General features: G+C 45.1%; 1 protein-coding gene across 21 annotated transcripts in view; it reads left to right on the top strand.

The window, feature by feature from the left end:
* The window catches only part of ADGRL2 (adhesion G protein-coupled receptor L2), a 218755-nt gene that overhangs the window by 159592 nt on the left and 40352 nt on the right, over nt 1–18811 (top strand). For 14 of the 21 annotated variants that reach the window (XM_073544888.1, XM_073544884.1, XM_073544885.1 and 11 more), the window contains exons 6-11: nt 14393–14689; nt 14978–15081; nt 15207–15392; nt 15735–15773; nt 17899–18082; nt 18610–18732. In XM_073544888.1, the coding sequence (XP_073400989.1) occupies nt 14393–14689; nt 14978–15081; nt 15207–15392; nt 15735–15773; nt 17899–18082; nt 18610–18732 (933 nt within the window). The remainder of the gene's footprint in view (nt 1–14392; nt 14690–14977; nt 15082–15206; nt 15393–15734; nt 15774–17898; nt 18083–18609; nt 18733–18811) is intronic. The other 7 variants (XM_073544889.1, XM_073544872.1, XM_073544892.1 and 4 more) reach the window with 1 other exon arrangement.

Raw genomic sequence — 18811 nt, forward strand, 5'->3', positions numbered from 1 at the left:
TAGAAGCGTTTGAAACCACAAGCTGTTGAAGTGTCAATGGTTAGCGATCACCTCTGGCCCGTGCCGCTATCTGCGAGGAGACTCACTCCCCACTCACCAATTATACAGTGGCTGCACGGAGCTGTAATCTCGCTATAATTTATGATCCCGCGCAGTCACTGATTCTGGTGAGGTCACAGATCTTCGCTGTAGTGCTGTGTAGCCAAGAAATCTCCGGCTTCAATTACTGTGATTTTTTTTGTTTTGTTTTTTTTTTCTGATTTTTAGTTGTTGTATTTTTTCGATTTTTTTTCTTTTAATTCTTGACAGTTTATCGTGCTGCTGAGTTCTGCTGCTCGGCCTTTCTGTAATTTGCATCTATAATAGTTCAGCGCTTTTAATTTGTGCTACGTAGATCAGTAGAACGTCCGCATGCAGGTTTGCTGCCTTGTCTCGTCGTCTTCTTGCTTGACAAAGTTATAGATTTGTGCAGTCGACGTAAACTCTCCAGTTTCTAAATTTCAGCTTCGGCCTTGGGCTGATTATCGTGATTTTTGGTTTACAGAGAGCTGATTTGCTGTAGAGGGAGGCGCCGCTCAGGACAGAGCGTTCTTGTAGAACAGCGGCCCCTGTGAGCAGCCGGACACCCAGAATTCGCCATCTCCCCACTTAGATCATTTTCGGCGGTGCTTGTACAGATCCTCGCGGGTGCGATCGTTTTCTTAGTATTACTTTTGTCTCTGAATATTTGTTTAATCTCGACACCGTGTTCATTTTCAATGGTAATGGATTTTTCGGCTCCCACATAAGGGATTTTTGTGTTTCACCAACTTATTTGATTAGATTTTTTTTTTTTTCAGGATGAGAAATGGTAGAAGCCTAGAATTGTCAGGCCTCGTTCCAATGTGTAGAACCGCTGCTTTTTTTTTTTTGCTGCTTTTCTTCTGCAGGTGTGTGTGCGCCAATAGTAATCTGCACCGATTACGGCATTGTTTTTGCTGCATTTTTGGTGCAGATTAGGTTACTTTGACATTAGCATTTTTTAGCGCTGCACTTCGAGCGCAATAGAAACGCATGCAAAAAAGCGCATCATGAATTTTGCATGCAATTGTGATTTTTTTTTTAGGCGCATGCATTTTAACCAGTTTCTAGCCATGTTAACTCTTAAAACGCATGCGATTTTAAACGCAAGCCTGCGCATGTCCATGGGTACGCCTGCGTTCCCATAGACTGTAATGCGTTATTTTGTCGCATTCCGTGCGCAAGCGATTTTTTTGACAGGTGGGCGCACCCAAAAATGCAACAGGTTACATCTGGCGCGCCTAGGAGCACACTACAAAAAAACGCATGCGCACGAAAACGCATACGATCACGTGCAAACGCTAGACCATGCGCCCGCCATGTTAAACATAGGGGCGCATGATGTGCTGCTCTAAAAAAATTGCTAATGTGAAACCAGACTTAGAACTGTCAGAAAGCCAGGATTCTGCACTTTTTACTGCATTTTTTACCTGCAATTTTAATGTTCCACATAGAAGCTCATAGTGAAAAAATGGCACCAAAAATGTACAGATCAAGAGCGTCTTTCAGCGCACAGGGGGCGCGAGATTTCATGAACCCACGTTGATTTGAATTGTAAAATGCAAAAACACTGCAACGTTTATATTACGTGGGAACGAGAGTCCGGAGCTTTAAGATTAAAAATTAATTTCTAACCAGTTTTAATTTTTTTTTTTTTTTTTCTGTTCTTGAGGATTGTGACGCAAAGGCCTCGTTCACACATTCAGTATTTTACATCCATAATTGTCGATGGTGATGAATACGGACGTGGTGACTTGTTTCTATTAGACGTTTCCTCTGATTGTTCCTCTCCTGCTTTTGGCTACAAATACTGATGCAAAATACTGACCGGATACTGCTGGTGTGAACGTGGCCCAATGCTGTGAATGTGGTCAGCGGCATAATGTGGCAGCATGGCGCTCTATAACAAATCTTGCAGTGAGGCCTTTTTGTAGCATGGCCGCCATCAGTGGCTGCACGGTGCAGGTTGCATTGATGTCGGGCACTTTGTGCCCTTGTTTCTCTCCTTCCTTTTTAGTTTCTTCCTTTCTCAGCGATGGTGACTTGGCGATCTCTGACCTTCAGCTCCTCTGATAATCCGGCAGAGCTCGGTCTCCATTACTGCTTCTCACCACTCATTATTTGCTCACTAAAGATACAATGTGGTTTTTATTATTTTCTGATTTTTATTTGCCTTTTTTTTTGGATGGAAACGGATACAGGTTTTCCAAAATCACTATAATGTATCTTGACACCACCGAGAAGACGACGACGTCCAAGTTATTTGTGCACATTTCATATTTATTGAAAACTGATGTTTTCAGCCAAAGGGGGAAAAAAAGTTTTTAGACCCAATTCTAGAAAATGACATAATGAAATTGAGCCAGCATGGGCGGGAATCATTGTTGTTGTTTTTGTTGTTATTATTATTATTATTATTATTATTTATTTCTACAGCATCATTGGTTCCATGGTGCTGTACATGAGATGGGGTCACATACAAATTACAGATATCGCTTACAGTAAACTAATAAATCACAGACTGGTACATGGGAGAGAGAGGACCCTGCCCCGGGGGACTTACATTCTACGGGATGGTAGGGAAAGAGACAGTAGGTCGGGGGATTGCAGTAGCGCCGATGGTGTTGAGGTGACTGCGGGGTCATTACAGATTGTAAGCTTTTTTGAAGAGATGGGTTTTCAGGTTCTGTCTGAAGGATCCAAATGTGGTGAATAGCTGGGTAGGACAGATATGGAGTCGTCCACTAATAAATAGCGATCTGATAGATTGGTTCTGATGTCATGTACTGTTTGTAGCTCATCTCTTTCATGCATGTAACATATAGAGGATGGGTCGGGGTGCGCGGGAATCATCCATGTAACATAATAGAGCAGTGTTCCCCAACTCCGGTCCTCAAGAGCCACCAACAGGTCATGTTTTCCGGATTTCCTTAGTATTGCCCAGGCGATAATTCCATCACCTGGACAGGCAATAATTCCATCATCTGTGCAATACTAAGGAAATCCTGAAAACATGACCTGTTGGTGGCTCTTCAGGACCGGAGTTGGGGAACACTGATAGAGTGGATTGGGGTACGCGGGAATCATCCACGTAACATATGGAGGATGGATTGAGGTGCGTGGGAATCATCCACATATCAATAGAGGATGGATCGTGGTGTGCAGGAATCATCCATGTAACATATGGAGGATGGATCAGGGTGCGTGTGAATCATCCACGTAACATGGAAGATAGATCGGGGTGCGTGGGAATCATCCACGTAACATATGGAGGATGGATCGGGGTGCGCGGGACTCAAATATGTAACATATGGAGGATGGATCGGGGTGCGCGGGAATCATCCACGTAACATATGGAAGATGGATCGGGGTGCAAGGGAATCATGCACGTAACATATGGAGGATGGATCGGGGTGCGCAGAAATCATCCACGTAACATATGGAGGATGGATCGAGGTGCATGGGAATCATCCTAACAATGGAGGATGGATCGTGGTGTGCGGGAGTCATCCACGTAACATATGGAGGATGGATCGGGGTGCGCGGGAATCATCCACGTAACATATGGAAGATGGATCGGGGTGCGTGGGAATCATCCACGTAACATATGGAGGATGGATCGGGGTGCGCAAGAATCATCCACGTAACATATGGAGGATGGATCGGGGTGCGCGGGAATCATCCACGTAACATATGGAAGATGGATCGGGGTGCGCGGGAATCATCCATGTAACATATGGAGGATGGATGGGGGTGCGCGGGAATCATCCACGTAACATATGGAAGATGGATCGGGGTGCGAGGGAATCATGCACGTAACATATGGAGGATGGATCAGGGTGCGCAGGAATCATCCACGTAACATATGGAGGATGGATCGAGGTGCGCGGGAATCATCCTAACAATGGAGGATGGATCGTGGTGTGCGGGAGTCATCCACGTAACATATGGAGGATGGATGGGGGGGGCGTGGGAATCATCCACGTAACATATGAAAGATGGATCGGGGTGCGCGGGAATCATCCACGTAAGGCCTGTTTCACACTTGCTTTTTTTTGCAGCGTGTTTTTCCCGCAAAAAAACGCATTGAAAAACGCATACAAAAGCATACAACTGCTGCGTTTTTTTCAAGCATTTTTATGAGCATGCATGAAAAAAACGCAGCGTTTTTATGCGTTTGTATGCGTTTGTATGCGTTTTTAGTGCGTTTTTTACCGCGTTTGCGTTTTTTCCAACATTAGGTGGCCCCTCACACTAACCCAAACCATGACTTTACTAACCCTGACCCTAACCCTGACCCTAACCCTTAACCAAACCATACTTAACTCTAACCCTGACCCTAACCCTTAACCAAACCATACTTAACCCTAACCCAAACCCTAACTAACCTTAACCCTAACCCTGACCCTAACCCTTAACCAAACCATACTTAACCCTAACCCTGACCCTAACCCTGACCCTAACCCTTAACCAAACCATACTTAACCCTAACCCTGACCCTGACCCTTAACCAAACCATACTTAACCCTAACCCTGACCCTAACCCTTAACCAAACCATACTTAACCCTAACCCTGACCCTAACCCTTAACCAAACCATACTTAACCCTGACCCTAACCCTGACTCTAACCCTAAACCCCCTTAACTAACCCTAACTTTACCCAAACCCCTAAATTCCATTGTCTAAACTAATGGTAAAAAAAAAAAACGCATGTGCAAAAAAACGCATACATAAGCATGCCAATGCGCACATATGCTCACCATAGACTTATAATGGGTGTCTTGCTGTAAAAAAACGCATTGCGCGCGCATGCGTTTTTTTGAGACAAATCGGACGCACAAAAAATGCAACAAGTTGCATTTTGTGCGCCCGAGCGCATACCGCAAAAAAACGCATGCGCGGTAAAACGCGTACAAAAGCATGTGTATGCGCATCCCATGCAAAGTATAGGGAAAAAAAACGCATGCGCTATTTAGCGCTAAATTACCGCGAAAAAAAACGCAAATGTGAAACCAGCCTAACATATGGAAGATGGATCGGGGTGCGTGGGAATCATCCACGTAACATATGGAGGATGGATCGGGGTGCGCGGGAATCATCCACGTAACATATGGAGGATGGATCGGGGTGCGTGGGAATCATCCACGTAACATATGGAGGATGGATCGGGGTGCGCGGGAATCATCCTTGTAACATGGAGGATGGATCGGGGTGCGCGGGAATCATCCTTGTAACATGGAGGATGAATCGGGTGCGCGGGACTCATACATGTAACATATGGAGGATGGATCGGGGTGCGCGGGAATCATCCACGTAACATATGGAGGATGGATCGGGGTGCGAGGGAATCATCCACGTAACATATGGAAGATGGATCGGGGTGCGAGGGAATCATGCACGTAACATATGGAGGATGGATCGGGGTGCGCAGGAATCATCCACGTAACATATGGAGGATGGATCGAGGTGCGCGGGAATCATCCTAACAATGGAGGATGAATCGTGGTGTGCGGGAGTCATCCACGTAACATATGGAGGATGGATGGGGGGGCGTGGGAATCATCCACGTAACATATGGAAGATGGATCGGGGTGCGCGGGAATCATCCACGTAACATATGGAAGATGGATCGGGGTGCGTGGGAATCATCCACGTAACATATGGAGGATGGATCGGGGTGCGCGGGAATCATCCACGTAACATATGGAGGATGGATCGGGGTGCGTGGGAATCATCCACGTAACATATGGAGGATGGATCGGGGTGCGCGGGAATCATCCTTGTAACATGGAGGATGGATCGGGTGCGCGGGACTCATACATGTAACATATGGAGGATGGATCGGGGTGCGCGGGAATCATCCATGTAACATATGGAGGATGGATCGGGGTGCGCGGGAATCATCCACGTAACATATGGAAGATGGATCGGGGTGCGCGGGAATCATCCACGTAACATATGGAGGATGGATGGGGGTGCGCGGGAATCATCCACGTAACATATGGAAGATGGATCGGGGTGCGAGGGAATCATGCACGTAACATATGGAGGATGGATCGGGGTGCGCAGGAATCATCCACGTAACATATGGAGGATGGATCGAGGTGCGCGGGAATCATCCTAACAATGGAGGATGGATCGTGGTGTGCGGGAGTCATCCACGTAACATATGGAGGATGGATGGGGGGGGCGTGGGAATCATCCACGTAACATATGGAAGATGGATCGGGGTGCGCGGGAATCATCCACGTAACATATGGAAGATGGATCGGGGTGCGTGGGAATCATCCATGTAACATATGGAGGATGGATCGGGGTGCGCAGAAATCATCCACGTAACATATGGAGGATGGATCGGGGTGCGCGGGAATCATCCTTGTAACATGGAGGATGGATCGGGTGCGCGGGAATCATCCACGTAACATGGAGGATGGATCGGGGTGCGCGGGACTCATACATGTAACATGGAGGATGGATCGGGTGCGCGGGAATCATCCACGTAACATATGGAAGATGGATCGGGGTGCGCGGGAATCATCCACATAACATATGGCGGATGGATCGGGGTGCGCGGGAATCATCCACGTAACATATGGAAGATGGATCGGGGTGCGCGGGAATCATCCACGTAACATATGGAGGATGGATTGAGGTGCGCGGGAATCATCCACATATCAATAGAGGATGGATCGTGGCGTGCAGGAATCATCCATGTAACATATGGAGGATGGATGGGGGTGCGCGGGAATCATCCACGTAACATATGGAAGATGGATCGGGGTGCGAGGGAATCATGCACGTAACATATGGAGGATGGATCGGGGTGCGCAGAAATCATCCACGTAACATATGGAGGATGGATCGAGGTGCATGGGAATCATCCTAACAATGGAGGATGGATCGTGGTGTGCGGGAGTCATCCACGTAACATATGGAGGATGGATCGGGGTGCGCGGGAATCATCCACGTAACATATGGAAGATGGATCGGGGTGCGCGGGAATCATCCACATAACATATGGCGGATGGATCGGGGTGCGCGGGAATCATCCACGTAACATATGGAAGATGGATCGGGGCGCAGGAATCATCAATGTAACATATGGAGGATGGATCGGGGGCGCAGGAATCATCAATGTAACATATGGAGGATGGATCGGGGTGCGCGGGAATCATACACGTAACATATGGAGGATGGATCGGGGTGCGCCGGAATCATCCACGTAACATATGGAGAATGGATCGGGGTGCGCGGGAATCATCCACATAACATATGGAAGATGGATCGGGGGCGCAGGAATCATCACTGTAACATATGGAGAATGGATCAGGGTGCGCGGGACTCATACATGTAACATATGGAGGATGGATTGGGGTGCGCGGGAATCATCCATGTAACATATGGAGGATGGATCAGGGTGTGCGGGACTCATACATGTAACATATGGAGGATGGATCGGGGTGTGCGGGACTCATACACGTAACATATGGAGGATGGATCGGGGGCGCAGGAATCATCAATGTAACATATGGAGGATGGATCAGGGTGTGCGGGACTCATACACGTAACATATGGAGGATGGATCGGGGGCGCAGGAATCATCAATGTAACATATGGAGGATGGATCGGGGGGTGCAGGAATCATCAATGTAACATATGGAGGATGGATCGGGGTGCGCAGGAATCATCAGTGTAACATATGGAGGATGGATCGGGGTGCGCGGGAATCATCAATGTAACATATGGAGGATGGATCGGGGTGCACGGGACTCAACCATGTAACATATGGAGGATGGATCGGGGTGCGCGGGACTCATACACGTAACATATGGAGGATGGATCGGGGGCGCAGGAATCATCAATGTAACATATGGAGGATGGATCGGAGTGTGCGGGACTCATACATGTAACATATGGAGGATGGATCGGGGTGCGCGGGACTCATATATGTAACATATGGAGGATGGATCGGGGTGCGCGGGACTCATATATGTAACATATGGAGGATGGATCTAGGTGTGCGGGACTCATATATGTAACATATGGAGGATGGATCTAGGTGTGCGGGAATCATCCACGTAACATATGGAGGATGGATCGGGGTGCGCGGGAATCATCCTTGTAACATGGAGGATGGATCGGGTGCGCGGGAATCATCCACGTAACGTAATATGGAGGATGGATCGGGGTGCGCGGGACTCATACATGTAACATGGAGGATGGATGGGGGGGCGTGGGAATCATCCACGCAACATATGGAAGATGGATCGGGGTGCGCAGGAATCATCCACGTAACATATGGAGGATGGATCGGGGTGTGCGGGACTCATACACGTAACATATGGAGGATGGATCGGGGTGTGCGGGACTCATACACGTAACATATGGAGGATGGATCGGGGTGTGCGGGACTCATACACGTAACATATGGAGGATGGATCGGGGTGTGCGGGACTCATACACGTAACATATGGAGGATGGATCGGGGTGTGCGGGACTCATACACGTAACATATGGAGGATGGATCGGGGTGTGCGGGACTCATACACGTAACATATGGAGGATGGATCGGGGTGCGCGGGACTCATACACGTAACATATGGAGGATGGATCGGGGTGCATGGGACTCATCCATGTAACATGGAGGATGGATTGGGGTGCGCGGTTTGCCTGTCCTGGTGGCTATGACATAGCGGATGTGGGCAGCAGAGCGAGCTGTGTGATTCCTCCTGTGTGTTCTGCAGATCTGGGCGAGCAGCGTGCGTTCCTTTCCTTGGCTTTGTCCTCACAATCCCTCTTATCCCCAAATACTTCTGCACTTTTTTCTTTGGGAAGTTTAGTGGTCTGTGAATTCCCCAGCACGCATTAACAAGCGCTGGCGCCATTTGAATGTCTTTTATGTACCGATATTAGACATGGCGATTCTCCCCCAGCATTTCCATTTGTTACATTTCTCACATTCATTACTTACTTTCCTTCATCATTGCTTTCATTTTGCTTTTTTTTTTTTACTTAAAAAATGCAACAAAAAAAACCCCTGATTTTACTTTTCTGTTTTGCTGCATCGCGATCATCATCCCTCACATCAGTCCTTATCCTTAATGGGGGAGGGGGTAATAACTTATTTTCGCCTCTCGTATTGTCACACAGGTCGTTCTTGCATATTGGAAGGAAATTCAAGACCCCAAGGGAAACACAAATGATTGTCAGGGAGGGAACTACAGATCCCATCTAGACTTTATTCGTCACCGGGTTCGATCCCAGCGCGGAAAGAAATCACAGAGCCGTGAATCTTGTCCTGGTGTCTGTAGCAAAACAATATTGCCTGTGACTAAGAGCGCACAGAAACGCGTCAGTGGTTTTTCTATCACCAACGTGTGGATTTGAATTGTTTGATACTTATGGAATAAAATTTGAAGATTTTTTTTTTTCTTTTTTTTTTTTGATGTGCCAATCAACTCTACTTTTTTTTCTTTAAGAAATAATATTGTGGCAGCAAAAAAAAAAATACCACTTTGGCTCTAGAGATGTTTTTGCATCTGTGTTATAGGAGCTATTGCCTCCATTATGGCAAAAACATGGGATCAAATAGTGGCCCCAATACAGGCTCGGTGGAAGTCCGTCACTGTCCTGACGAGTCGGGGGCTCTCATGATTTTTGTTGTATCCACGCCCTTCATCATATATTATATTTTGTAACCGCTTGCAGACGTACATTTTTTTTGGTTTTGCATTTGTGCCGTATGACAAAATGATGACACTTGTGCGATACTTTTTTCCCGCACACGTTTTGTGATTAATGGACGAGGCTTTGGAATTGCGTCTTTTTTTTTTTTTCCAACATTTTCAAACACTTTTATTGTCCCAGTGGCAGACAGTCCTCCTCTTCCCCAACGACACACTTGGCATGGAACTGTATGGTGCTCGGGCATTACTCGGCCCCATGGGGTAATTGGTCATCAGTGTTTGTGGATCCTCGAGTGCAAAAAATAAGACTATTTCACACCCAGTTTAGCAAAATCCAAGATACAATGTGACATTAAAAAAAAATCTTTAATTGTTGAAATAATGACTTTGGAAGGCAGAAGCCGGCGTGCGCCATACACGTGTGATTGCCACCTAATTATCCGACCAGAGGAGCTGTCAGAAGTCCTGTCATCAATGCCGACCTCGGGGGATAAAAATAACCTGCATGTTTCCCGAATTACCTAGAATCCAGGCTAATGTAACGGTGCTAATTTTACTCCACATCTGAGTGATTAAATATCCGCTAATCAGCTCCGCGGGCGGTGGGATACAGACCTAATGACGGCACTAATAGCCCTTTGCCACATTTCATCATTACTCTCCCATCCTTTCAATAAAAAAGAAAATGAAAAAAAAAAAAAGTTAAAAAAAAAACACCTAATTTCATGATTACTGATCATTTGAAGAATTTTGATAAACTGACAGATGTGGAGGGAGAAAATAATCGTTCTTCCGCCCAATAGACAAAGTCTCAGGTCTGAACCCTCAGTTGCATTTTTTTATTTCCTCTTTTCTATTTTTGTTGATGAACTTTACGCCAAATTCATCATAATGGCAAAGGTGAGCTGTGACATTGCCTTGTCCATGGTGGATTCCGTGTTATCAGTCATAGTACAGGAGGAGGAGGTGAGCTGTGACATCACCTATTATGAATGGTGGATCCTGTGCTACTTACTGTATATTAGAGATGTTATCAGTCATTGTACAGGAGGAAGAGGTGGTGAGCTGTGATATCAGCTATTGTGACTGGTGGATTCTGTGTTATCAGCTGTATATAGAGGTGTTATCAGTCATTGTACAGGAGGAGGTGAGCTGTGACAACACGTAATGTGAATGGTGGATCTTTTGTTATCAGATGTAGATAGGGGTGTTATCAGTCATTTTCCAGGAGGAGGAGGTGAGCTGTGATATCACCTATTGTTAATGTTGGATCTTGTGTTATCTGTGTTGTAGCCATGCCAATGATAATAGTGAACCTGCTGAAAATTCTTCTTCCTGCATGCAAGGACATGAAAAATTAGTCTAAAATACCCTGAGTGGCAAATGTGGAAACTACAAGACTATTAATTAATTTATTTTTTTTTAAATACAGATTGTGATTTGACAAAAAAATACATTGCTAAAAATGTTTAACAATACATGTAACCCAAGAATCTGACTTAAGTAACAGGTAATTTTTGGATGACAGATTTCCTTTAAATACAAATATTTACTCCAAGAAAAATAAAGCTAAAAAAAAAAAAAACACTGAATCCGGAGCCAAACTGGATTGATGCTTTGGTTTCAGGTTTCTCTTCGGGCTTCAGTTTATTTAGGCTTCAGAATGATTTCCTTGTGTGTGAGAAATATGGAGGTAATTTCTTCTATGTTTTTTTTCATGTAACTCTGTGATTTACGCGTTGGGTCAGTTTCGGAGATAATGTGTGCGGAGTCCGGTAATTACTACATTGGTCTGGAATCCACCTCCGCGGTTTTACGCCTGGATACGATGGCGGTTCTGACGATTTTCTCTTTCTGAACTTTTTCTATCATTCGGGCTCGGTCCATTGGTGCTTGTACAGTTTCGTGTCTACAATTGATAAACACAAGTGTAAAAATCATCAATGTCCTCCTCCTCCGCCGACCATGTAAAGGGGTAGAATATTGTTTCCAGATCATCATTTGTAATTAATCCGTCAGTGTTCTGCAAACAACAAGGAAGAAAAAAAAAAAAGCCAGCGGCCCTAAAGGATGACCTCACTTATTAATTCTCCTGTCACTTAGTCGGCAGTGTGAACCGCGCTTCACATTGTCAGCTCCCCCACAAAGGGGAAGGAAAGAAAGCCTTGGGAATGGCAGAAGGCGAGCTTTGAAATTCCACCGGCTAAATCAAGGAGAAAGTCCTATACACAGAGCCGCTATCAATTAATTTGCTTTCTGCGTCCTGACCTCATCGTGGCCGAGCAGCACCGAAAAGTCTGAATCGGCGGCTCCTGGAATCTGCATCCTTCAGTGTTGTCACTTCTCATTCAGCGCTGCGCACCGTCCCTTGACTGAGCGACTTCGCTCCCTTTTCTCTATTGGTTTTATCTAAAGAAACCATGTCAGTTCATGAAATGTTCCATCTCTAAAGGAAGACATGCCTGCAACGCTCGCCTCTGTTCACGTCTAATCAGGCATGCCGGAATCTCTCAAGCAAAAATCAGTGCTGGGTGGGAAGACGGGCCAGGGATTATTTTCCTGCACGGCATTGTCTCAAACATCTCATTTTTGTAAATCTCCTTTCAGGGTGTGTGCCTGCGTCTCATTGTGCGCACAATGCAGATGTCAAGCTGCGTTACTGTCACTTGTATATAGCCGACCCTATAATCAGGTATATACAGTGGTGCGAGTAACCGCTGCCAAAATCACCACTATCTGAATGGTGACCTATCGGCCCAGCCGGAGAAGCTTACAGCGCTAATCCTAAAGTAGAAAGATTATAAAAATGCCGCTATCGGGGACTTGTTAATATCACTCACACGCGTAGGGAGGGTGTAAGATGTGTGCGATACTGTACTGATCACGGGGTGGCGGAAGGGATTTTTCTCGACTTTATATCCATAATCCCATTGCCTCTCACCAGTGAGGGATTACCGGGAACAATACACTGTTTTCCACTGCATTACCGATAGAGATGAGACGCCCTGATATAGACCGTCCCTTTCATGGCAAAATGTAAATGGAGACCAATAAATGCAAAACTTTTGTTTGGAAGGTGCGTAAGTGTAGATCACTGCGTGGTTATCGGGAATTCTCGATTACAATAACCGTGCAGATAAGACAGACCACCTGTTCCCTAATGAATTGGCAAAACGTCTGTCCGTTAAGTGAAATCTTTTGGTTTGAACGGTAGATCGTCATTCTCGGCAGCACGTTGTACTGTGTAGACAGACCCTGAGCTGCCGAGAACAATGGCGGCCTATGCACTGAACGATCTGTTCTCATTCACTTGACTGCTGATCAGCAAATAAGTCACCGTGTGCTGCTGGCGGAAACGGACCTTCACCCTCTGCTCTGATCACAGCCCCTGGATGGAGAATTCCGCCGTGTCGGAGGCATTTCTCAATATTTCCCTTCAGTAATGTGCAGCATCCATGGGACACATTGGTTACAGAAGAGTATGCCCTGCAATGTTCACCCTGTTAGCGGTGGCCTGCTATATGGGAAAACTCAGGTGGAACAGAAAAAAATGGGGCTTCTAGGTCATCACCTCAACAAAAGCCTTCGTCAGATGACCAGGACCCATGTTTGATGGCATAGGGAGCGAATGTTCTCGTAACCAGATCCAGATCTGAATTGTAAAGTGATAATTGTGTCCACCAACATCTTCTGTGAAGGAAACAATCGGGACCGAACCTGCAGACCAGATTGTTCCACCCTACTGAAAGCTCATCATAGGGTGGTCATCACCCTGACGTGTCAAACTATCTACAGACAGACTTCGAGGAATAATCAAAAAAGAAAAAGTTGAGAATTCCGTCATAAAAATAATCCAAGAAGTAAAGCAGCTGACATTACTCCGGCGGTAAGACTAAGACGATGGGCTTCAGGTTGGGAGACTCCTGCCTGCACGGACATCACTAGCCTTACGATGTGTGACTGTGGCCTAACCCTAATCCAAGGGATCATTCGAAGCTCTGGGCGCCAATGCAAAACCTTTCCCAGACAACCCAGAGTCTGACTCGTCACCTATATTAATGGATTTCTCATTTGGGGCACTGGAGGTGACTGCTACCTCTGCACCCCCTCTAGTTACTCCTCCAATATAATTCTATGAACATTGGTTATTACAGCTCTTTAAAAATGGAAATTGATGAAAGATGTGACTTTGGCCTAGATAACAATAGTTTGTTTTCATTCGTGCCATCCATGCCGCGCTGTTTACAGTCCTTGTGCCCCTCACTAAGGACAGTAATGCTGGTATTGTATCTACTGCACGGTCTTGTGTTGATCAGTATTGTTGGGGAGTGTGGAATGCACAGGATTTTGTTATTCCGACCTATCCACAGTTCCCATCTTCTATCCGTGGATGAATATAGCTGCACGTGGAGTATATGAAGGATGTGTATGGTGCACTTGTCTGATTCTCTGTTGAATTCTCTTTACAGCTCACAGTTCGGTTCCTCGGCTGCTTTTTTTTGTGTTCTCTTCTGCTCGTTGTGCTTTGCCTGACATATATTCCAAAAAAGAAAAAAAAAATCCCGGAAAGCTCAAGGCTGTCTTTAAAAAAGATTTTGTGACTATCTTTTAATTGCGTTTTCCAATTTTTTTTTTTTCTCAACAGTGCCTACAACCATAGTGGCAGAAACACCACCAGTTCAGCTACTCGAGACAACCGTATCAACCACCACCACGACTTCACAGAAAGCGCTAATTAGCACTACATCAGCTGCAGGTACAAAAGAAGGAAGTAAAGGACTCAAGCCTCCAGCGGTCCTTTCTACCACAAAGAATCCTCCGCCGACCAGCGTCTTCCCTTTGCCGGAGAAGTTCTGTCTAGCTAAGGAATTGAAGGGGATCAGTTGGCCGCAGACACAGAGAGGGATGCTTGTAGAACGCCCCTGCCCCAAAGGAACTCGAGGTACAGTATTATTTTCGATGTATGCAATATTCTCTTTCAGTTTCAAATTTTTTTCAGGTTTTTTTCATGAGCTCTTTTACGTGCACTCTGGAATATGTCAGTCTCCTTTTCATGATATGCAATCCCAGACAAAGTTCTGAATTTCTAATAGCCACCATCACCAGCTTTCACCAGTGCCGATGTATTGGACTCCTGCTTTGTGTTAATAGCTTTATGCCCTCATTTCAGCGTTCGCTTTCTTCTTTATTTTTGTATTTTTAATTATGGATTTAAACTTTCCTACTAAAGGGACAGCTTCATACCTCTGCTTGATCACCACCGGAACCTGGAACGAAAGGGGCCCAGATCTTAGCAATTGCACCTCTCATTGGGTCAACCAACTGGCTCAGAAGGTGGGTGAGATAACTAATGGGTTTTGTTGGATAAAGTTCTTTGAGCCTCTTGACTTGATCTTACTTTTATTTCCGAGGATATTCATTGTATTTCCTGACTATTGTTTTATGATTTTGTGCTACAGATTCGGAGTGGAGAAAACGCTGCTAACCTTGCGAACGATTTGGCGAAATACACTAAAGAGCCAGTATTTGCCGGGGACATCAGCTCCACGATTAGACTTATGGAACAGCTGGTGGACATCTTGGATGCTCAGTTGCAGGAGCTGAAGCCTAGCGAGAAGGACTCTGTTGGGCGCAGCTATAACAAGGTAAGAAACCTTTTTTGTATCAGTCGGTGGAAGGTTTCATGGATATGTTAGATCTTGGTTGTCAATCACCATAAATGGTTCTGGAGGTAATCCCTGAAGACTTGTTCTTGCCTACATGCTTGTAGTCTATGATAAGATCTTGGCTTTTAGGTTTTTGAACATTTTCATGCTTACAATGGTGGATTATTAGAAGTCCGCTTCCTTATTACCTTTGACTACTTGCGTATTAGTTCTCAATATGGCTGCCTTTTGCTTCTACAGCTGCTAGATCTGTTTAAATGCTGGTTTTACATTTCTGAAAAGTATTTTTCAATCTAATGTTCTGGTTCTCTTTCTGCAAAGCTGCAAAAGCGAGAGAAGACTTGCAGAGTTTACTTAAAGGTATTATTTCCAATTACCTCCCTATGTCTTGTGCTTCGCTTCCTCCATGCTGCGCATCTGTCTGTCTTTGATGCTCAGCAGCCAGCCTGCATAGACTCAGCCCAGAATACCTTGCAATTACCTGAACGGCTGCGCTGCACGCATCAAAATCCGGTGACCGCAGTTCGTATGCATGTAACAAAGCGCTGTGATAGACCGCACCGCCACAAATGTGTTTAGGAGTAATCACTGTGTCATCAGCCTGCGTATGAACAGGTGCACAACGCCTCTCACCCTTTATCTTTGAGTGCTGATCATTGAAACTGACCATGATTTGTAATTTAAGGGGAAAAAAATCTGTTTTTACTGCACTGGCATTTCTAATTTTCCCTTTTATGTATCACCCTGTCACCAGCAGCTCTGTATTACGCCGCGTCTTGACCTTAATTTCTGACCGGTGTCTTCTGTGTTGCTCTCAAGTGAATGAGTTCCTTGGTCCCGATATGCAAAATAAACCGCTTTTAAAATTACCAACCAAACACCGTCTTCCACTATGCAAATGAAACAATTCGCTTCCTGGTGACAGAGGACTCATTTGAACTTGAGATTAGAAGCCTCAATCTGTGTTTCTTTGTGACTAATGAAGCCGGCCTTGACAGAGCAATTTCTGTCTCACTCCAGTTAATGGCTAAAGCCGTGTCAACTGGAGCCTTCGACTGTTCTACTTCTTCTGTTACAGCAGGAGAAGCCCGTCAGTGGCAATCTGGCGCGTCTCCGGCACGACCTGCTAGGAACGTTGACTGATTTTGCAGGAATAAAGGATATTAAGCTGGATTATAATAATTAATCTTTGCCTCGCAGATGCTTCAAGACCACCTTAAACTTTCTCGCTCTTCTCTCTAAACTGAAGAGTAGTAGACGACTATTATCCTATATAAGCTGCTCTGAGTGTATTCTATGGGATAATAAGCTGAAAATTACAATTTTAATTTTGGTTCACCCATATTGAGGCTCAATTGGTGGAATTTAAATGATGCTTCCTGATCTCATGGAAATTTTGATGGCATTTGACCATTGGGGATGCTGGCTCAGCACAGTGGGCCTGGATTGGGAGGTTTCCATTTTTAAAGCTAATGGATAGTGTGTTTGATAGTTGGTGATTTTCTTGGACCATTTTGGTCTTTACCACTTGTTATAGCTGCTATTGGCATCGGGGAATGCCGCTGTAGGAACATCTCCATTTCTATTCACCCATCTGCTTAGAGCATCATACTAGGCAATGGTGGCACAACGCAGAGAAAACTCTTCCCGGAAGACCCTTCAGATGGAATGTGTCCATTATTCAAGGCACTGATCATTCTTCCATGATCGATATGAAAATTGTTTTCCATGTAATTGACACAACAATCCACTGATCGGAATAACCATCTGCTTGTCTTGGAAGATTAGGAACACCCTTTGGGTAGTGAACAGGCTGAAATTGTTAGATTTGTCCAAAATGGCTACCTCCCGAAAAGTAGGGATTCTGATATGAAATGGTAGATACGTAGGCCATTGTGTTCTTCATATGTGTCATAGTCCTCTTTTCCTGTGATATCACATATCCTTGCTTCTACAGTGTTCCTGGCCACATGCCCGCCTTTGGCAGGATACCTCCGTAGTTGGCTCATTTTGGCTTGGATGTCTGGTCATAATGTCTAAGTGAAGTAACTTGTGTAGATAGGCATTATTTAATAGGCGGTTCAGCCCTACGTTTTTTTTTTTCCCTGATGGCAAGTTGCCTGGTTTAAATACAGTTGAAACACACATAAAATGCCTGTTTAGACATTCCCTGGCAAGTTAATATAAGCCTTAAATACAGCGTGACCAATAATTACCAAAGTATTTTTCTGTCGGCTATATTTCCTTTTATTCGCCTTGATTTATCCTTTCTAGTTAATGACAAGCTTGCAATTCATCTATTTAAGTTCCTGCTCATGATTTTATTTTCTGCACGTGATTCATTCATTCCAGGTGTACATGTACTTTGTGATAATGGAATTTTTGCAAACTGATCCAACATTTGGTACTTATATGTTAGATTCCGGTTGTCCCTAAATAGCTCGATGATCACAAAGACCTAACGCTGACAATTTTATTCTCGTAGGCCATTGTGGACACCGTGGACAACTTACTGAGGTTCGATGCTTTGGAGTCATGGAGAGACATGAATTCATCAGAGCAAGCCCACGCCGCCACAATGTTACTGGATACCCTCGAGGAAGGTGCATTCGTACTGGCGGACAACCTGGCAGATCCTACAAGAGTGACCATGCCTACAACCAATATCGGTAAGAACGCGTGTAGGCATAGCTGTAGCGTTTTGGAGCGGGGTGTTGCTCGTCATCCTTGCAATTATTAAACCTCCTTAATTGCTAATTAACGAGGGAGGTTTCCTGTGATTCTTGTGATTATTAATTGAATTTTGTTTTAGAGTTGATTGTACAGGGAGGGCAATCTGTGTAAATAGGTTCCCTGAGCAAAGTAAAGTTTAGCTTAGGGAGCGTGAATTGGAGGCTTTGAAAATTCCCTGGTTCGCAGGTATATTGAGTTGTTCTAAGCCTATCTAATACCAAAGGAGCTAAAAACCAGAATATCTTGTAACGTAACATTATAACGCTATTAAACAGTGTTCTGCTGTGGGGCTGCAGATTTCGATTTCAATGTGCCTTTTCATATAACTTAAGCACAGTTTTCTATTAACAAGAGACTAACAGAGCCGTTCCACTGTTTCCCCTGCACACATGTTGAGGGAGCTCATAATAGCTGCATTGTAACACCGCTGTCGTCTTTCTCGACTCTTGTTCACCGTAACCAGTTCTCGAAGTGGCTGTGCTCAACACAGAGGGCCAGGTGCAAGAGTTGAGATTTCCTCAGGGCAACAATGAAGATAACCTGATCCAGCTTTCTGCAAACACCGTCAAACAGAACAGCAGGAATGGTAAGTCGCCGGGCGCATGTTCCGACCTCTATTGTTCCAACTCTCAGATCTGTAACTTTAGCATCGGAATTGTTTATTA

The sequence above is a fragment of the Dendrobates tinctorius genome, unplaced genomic scaffold, assembly GCF_039654945.1.
Source record: "Dendrobates tinctorius isolate UK_male_01 unplaced genomic scaffold, ASM3965494v1 ptg000138l, whole genome shotgun sequence".
NCBI classification, from domain to species: Eukaryota; Metazoa; Chordata; class Amphibia; order Anura; family Dendrobatidae; genus Dendrobates; species Dendrobates tinctorius.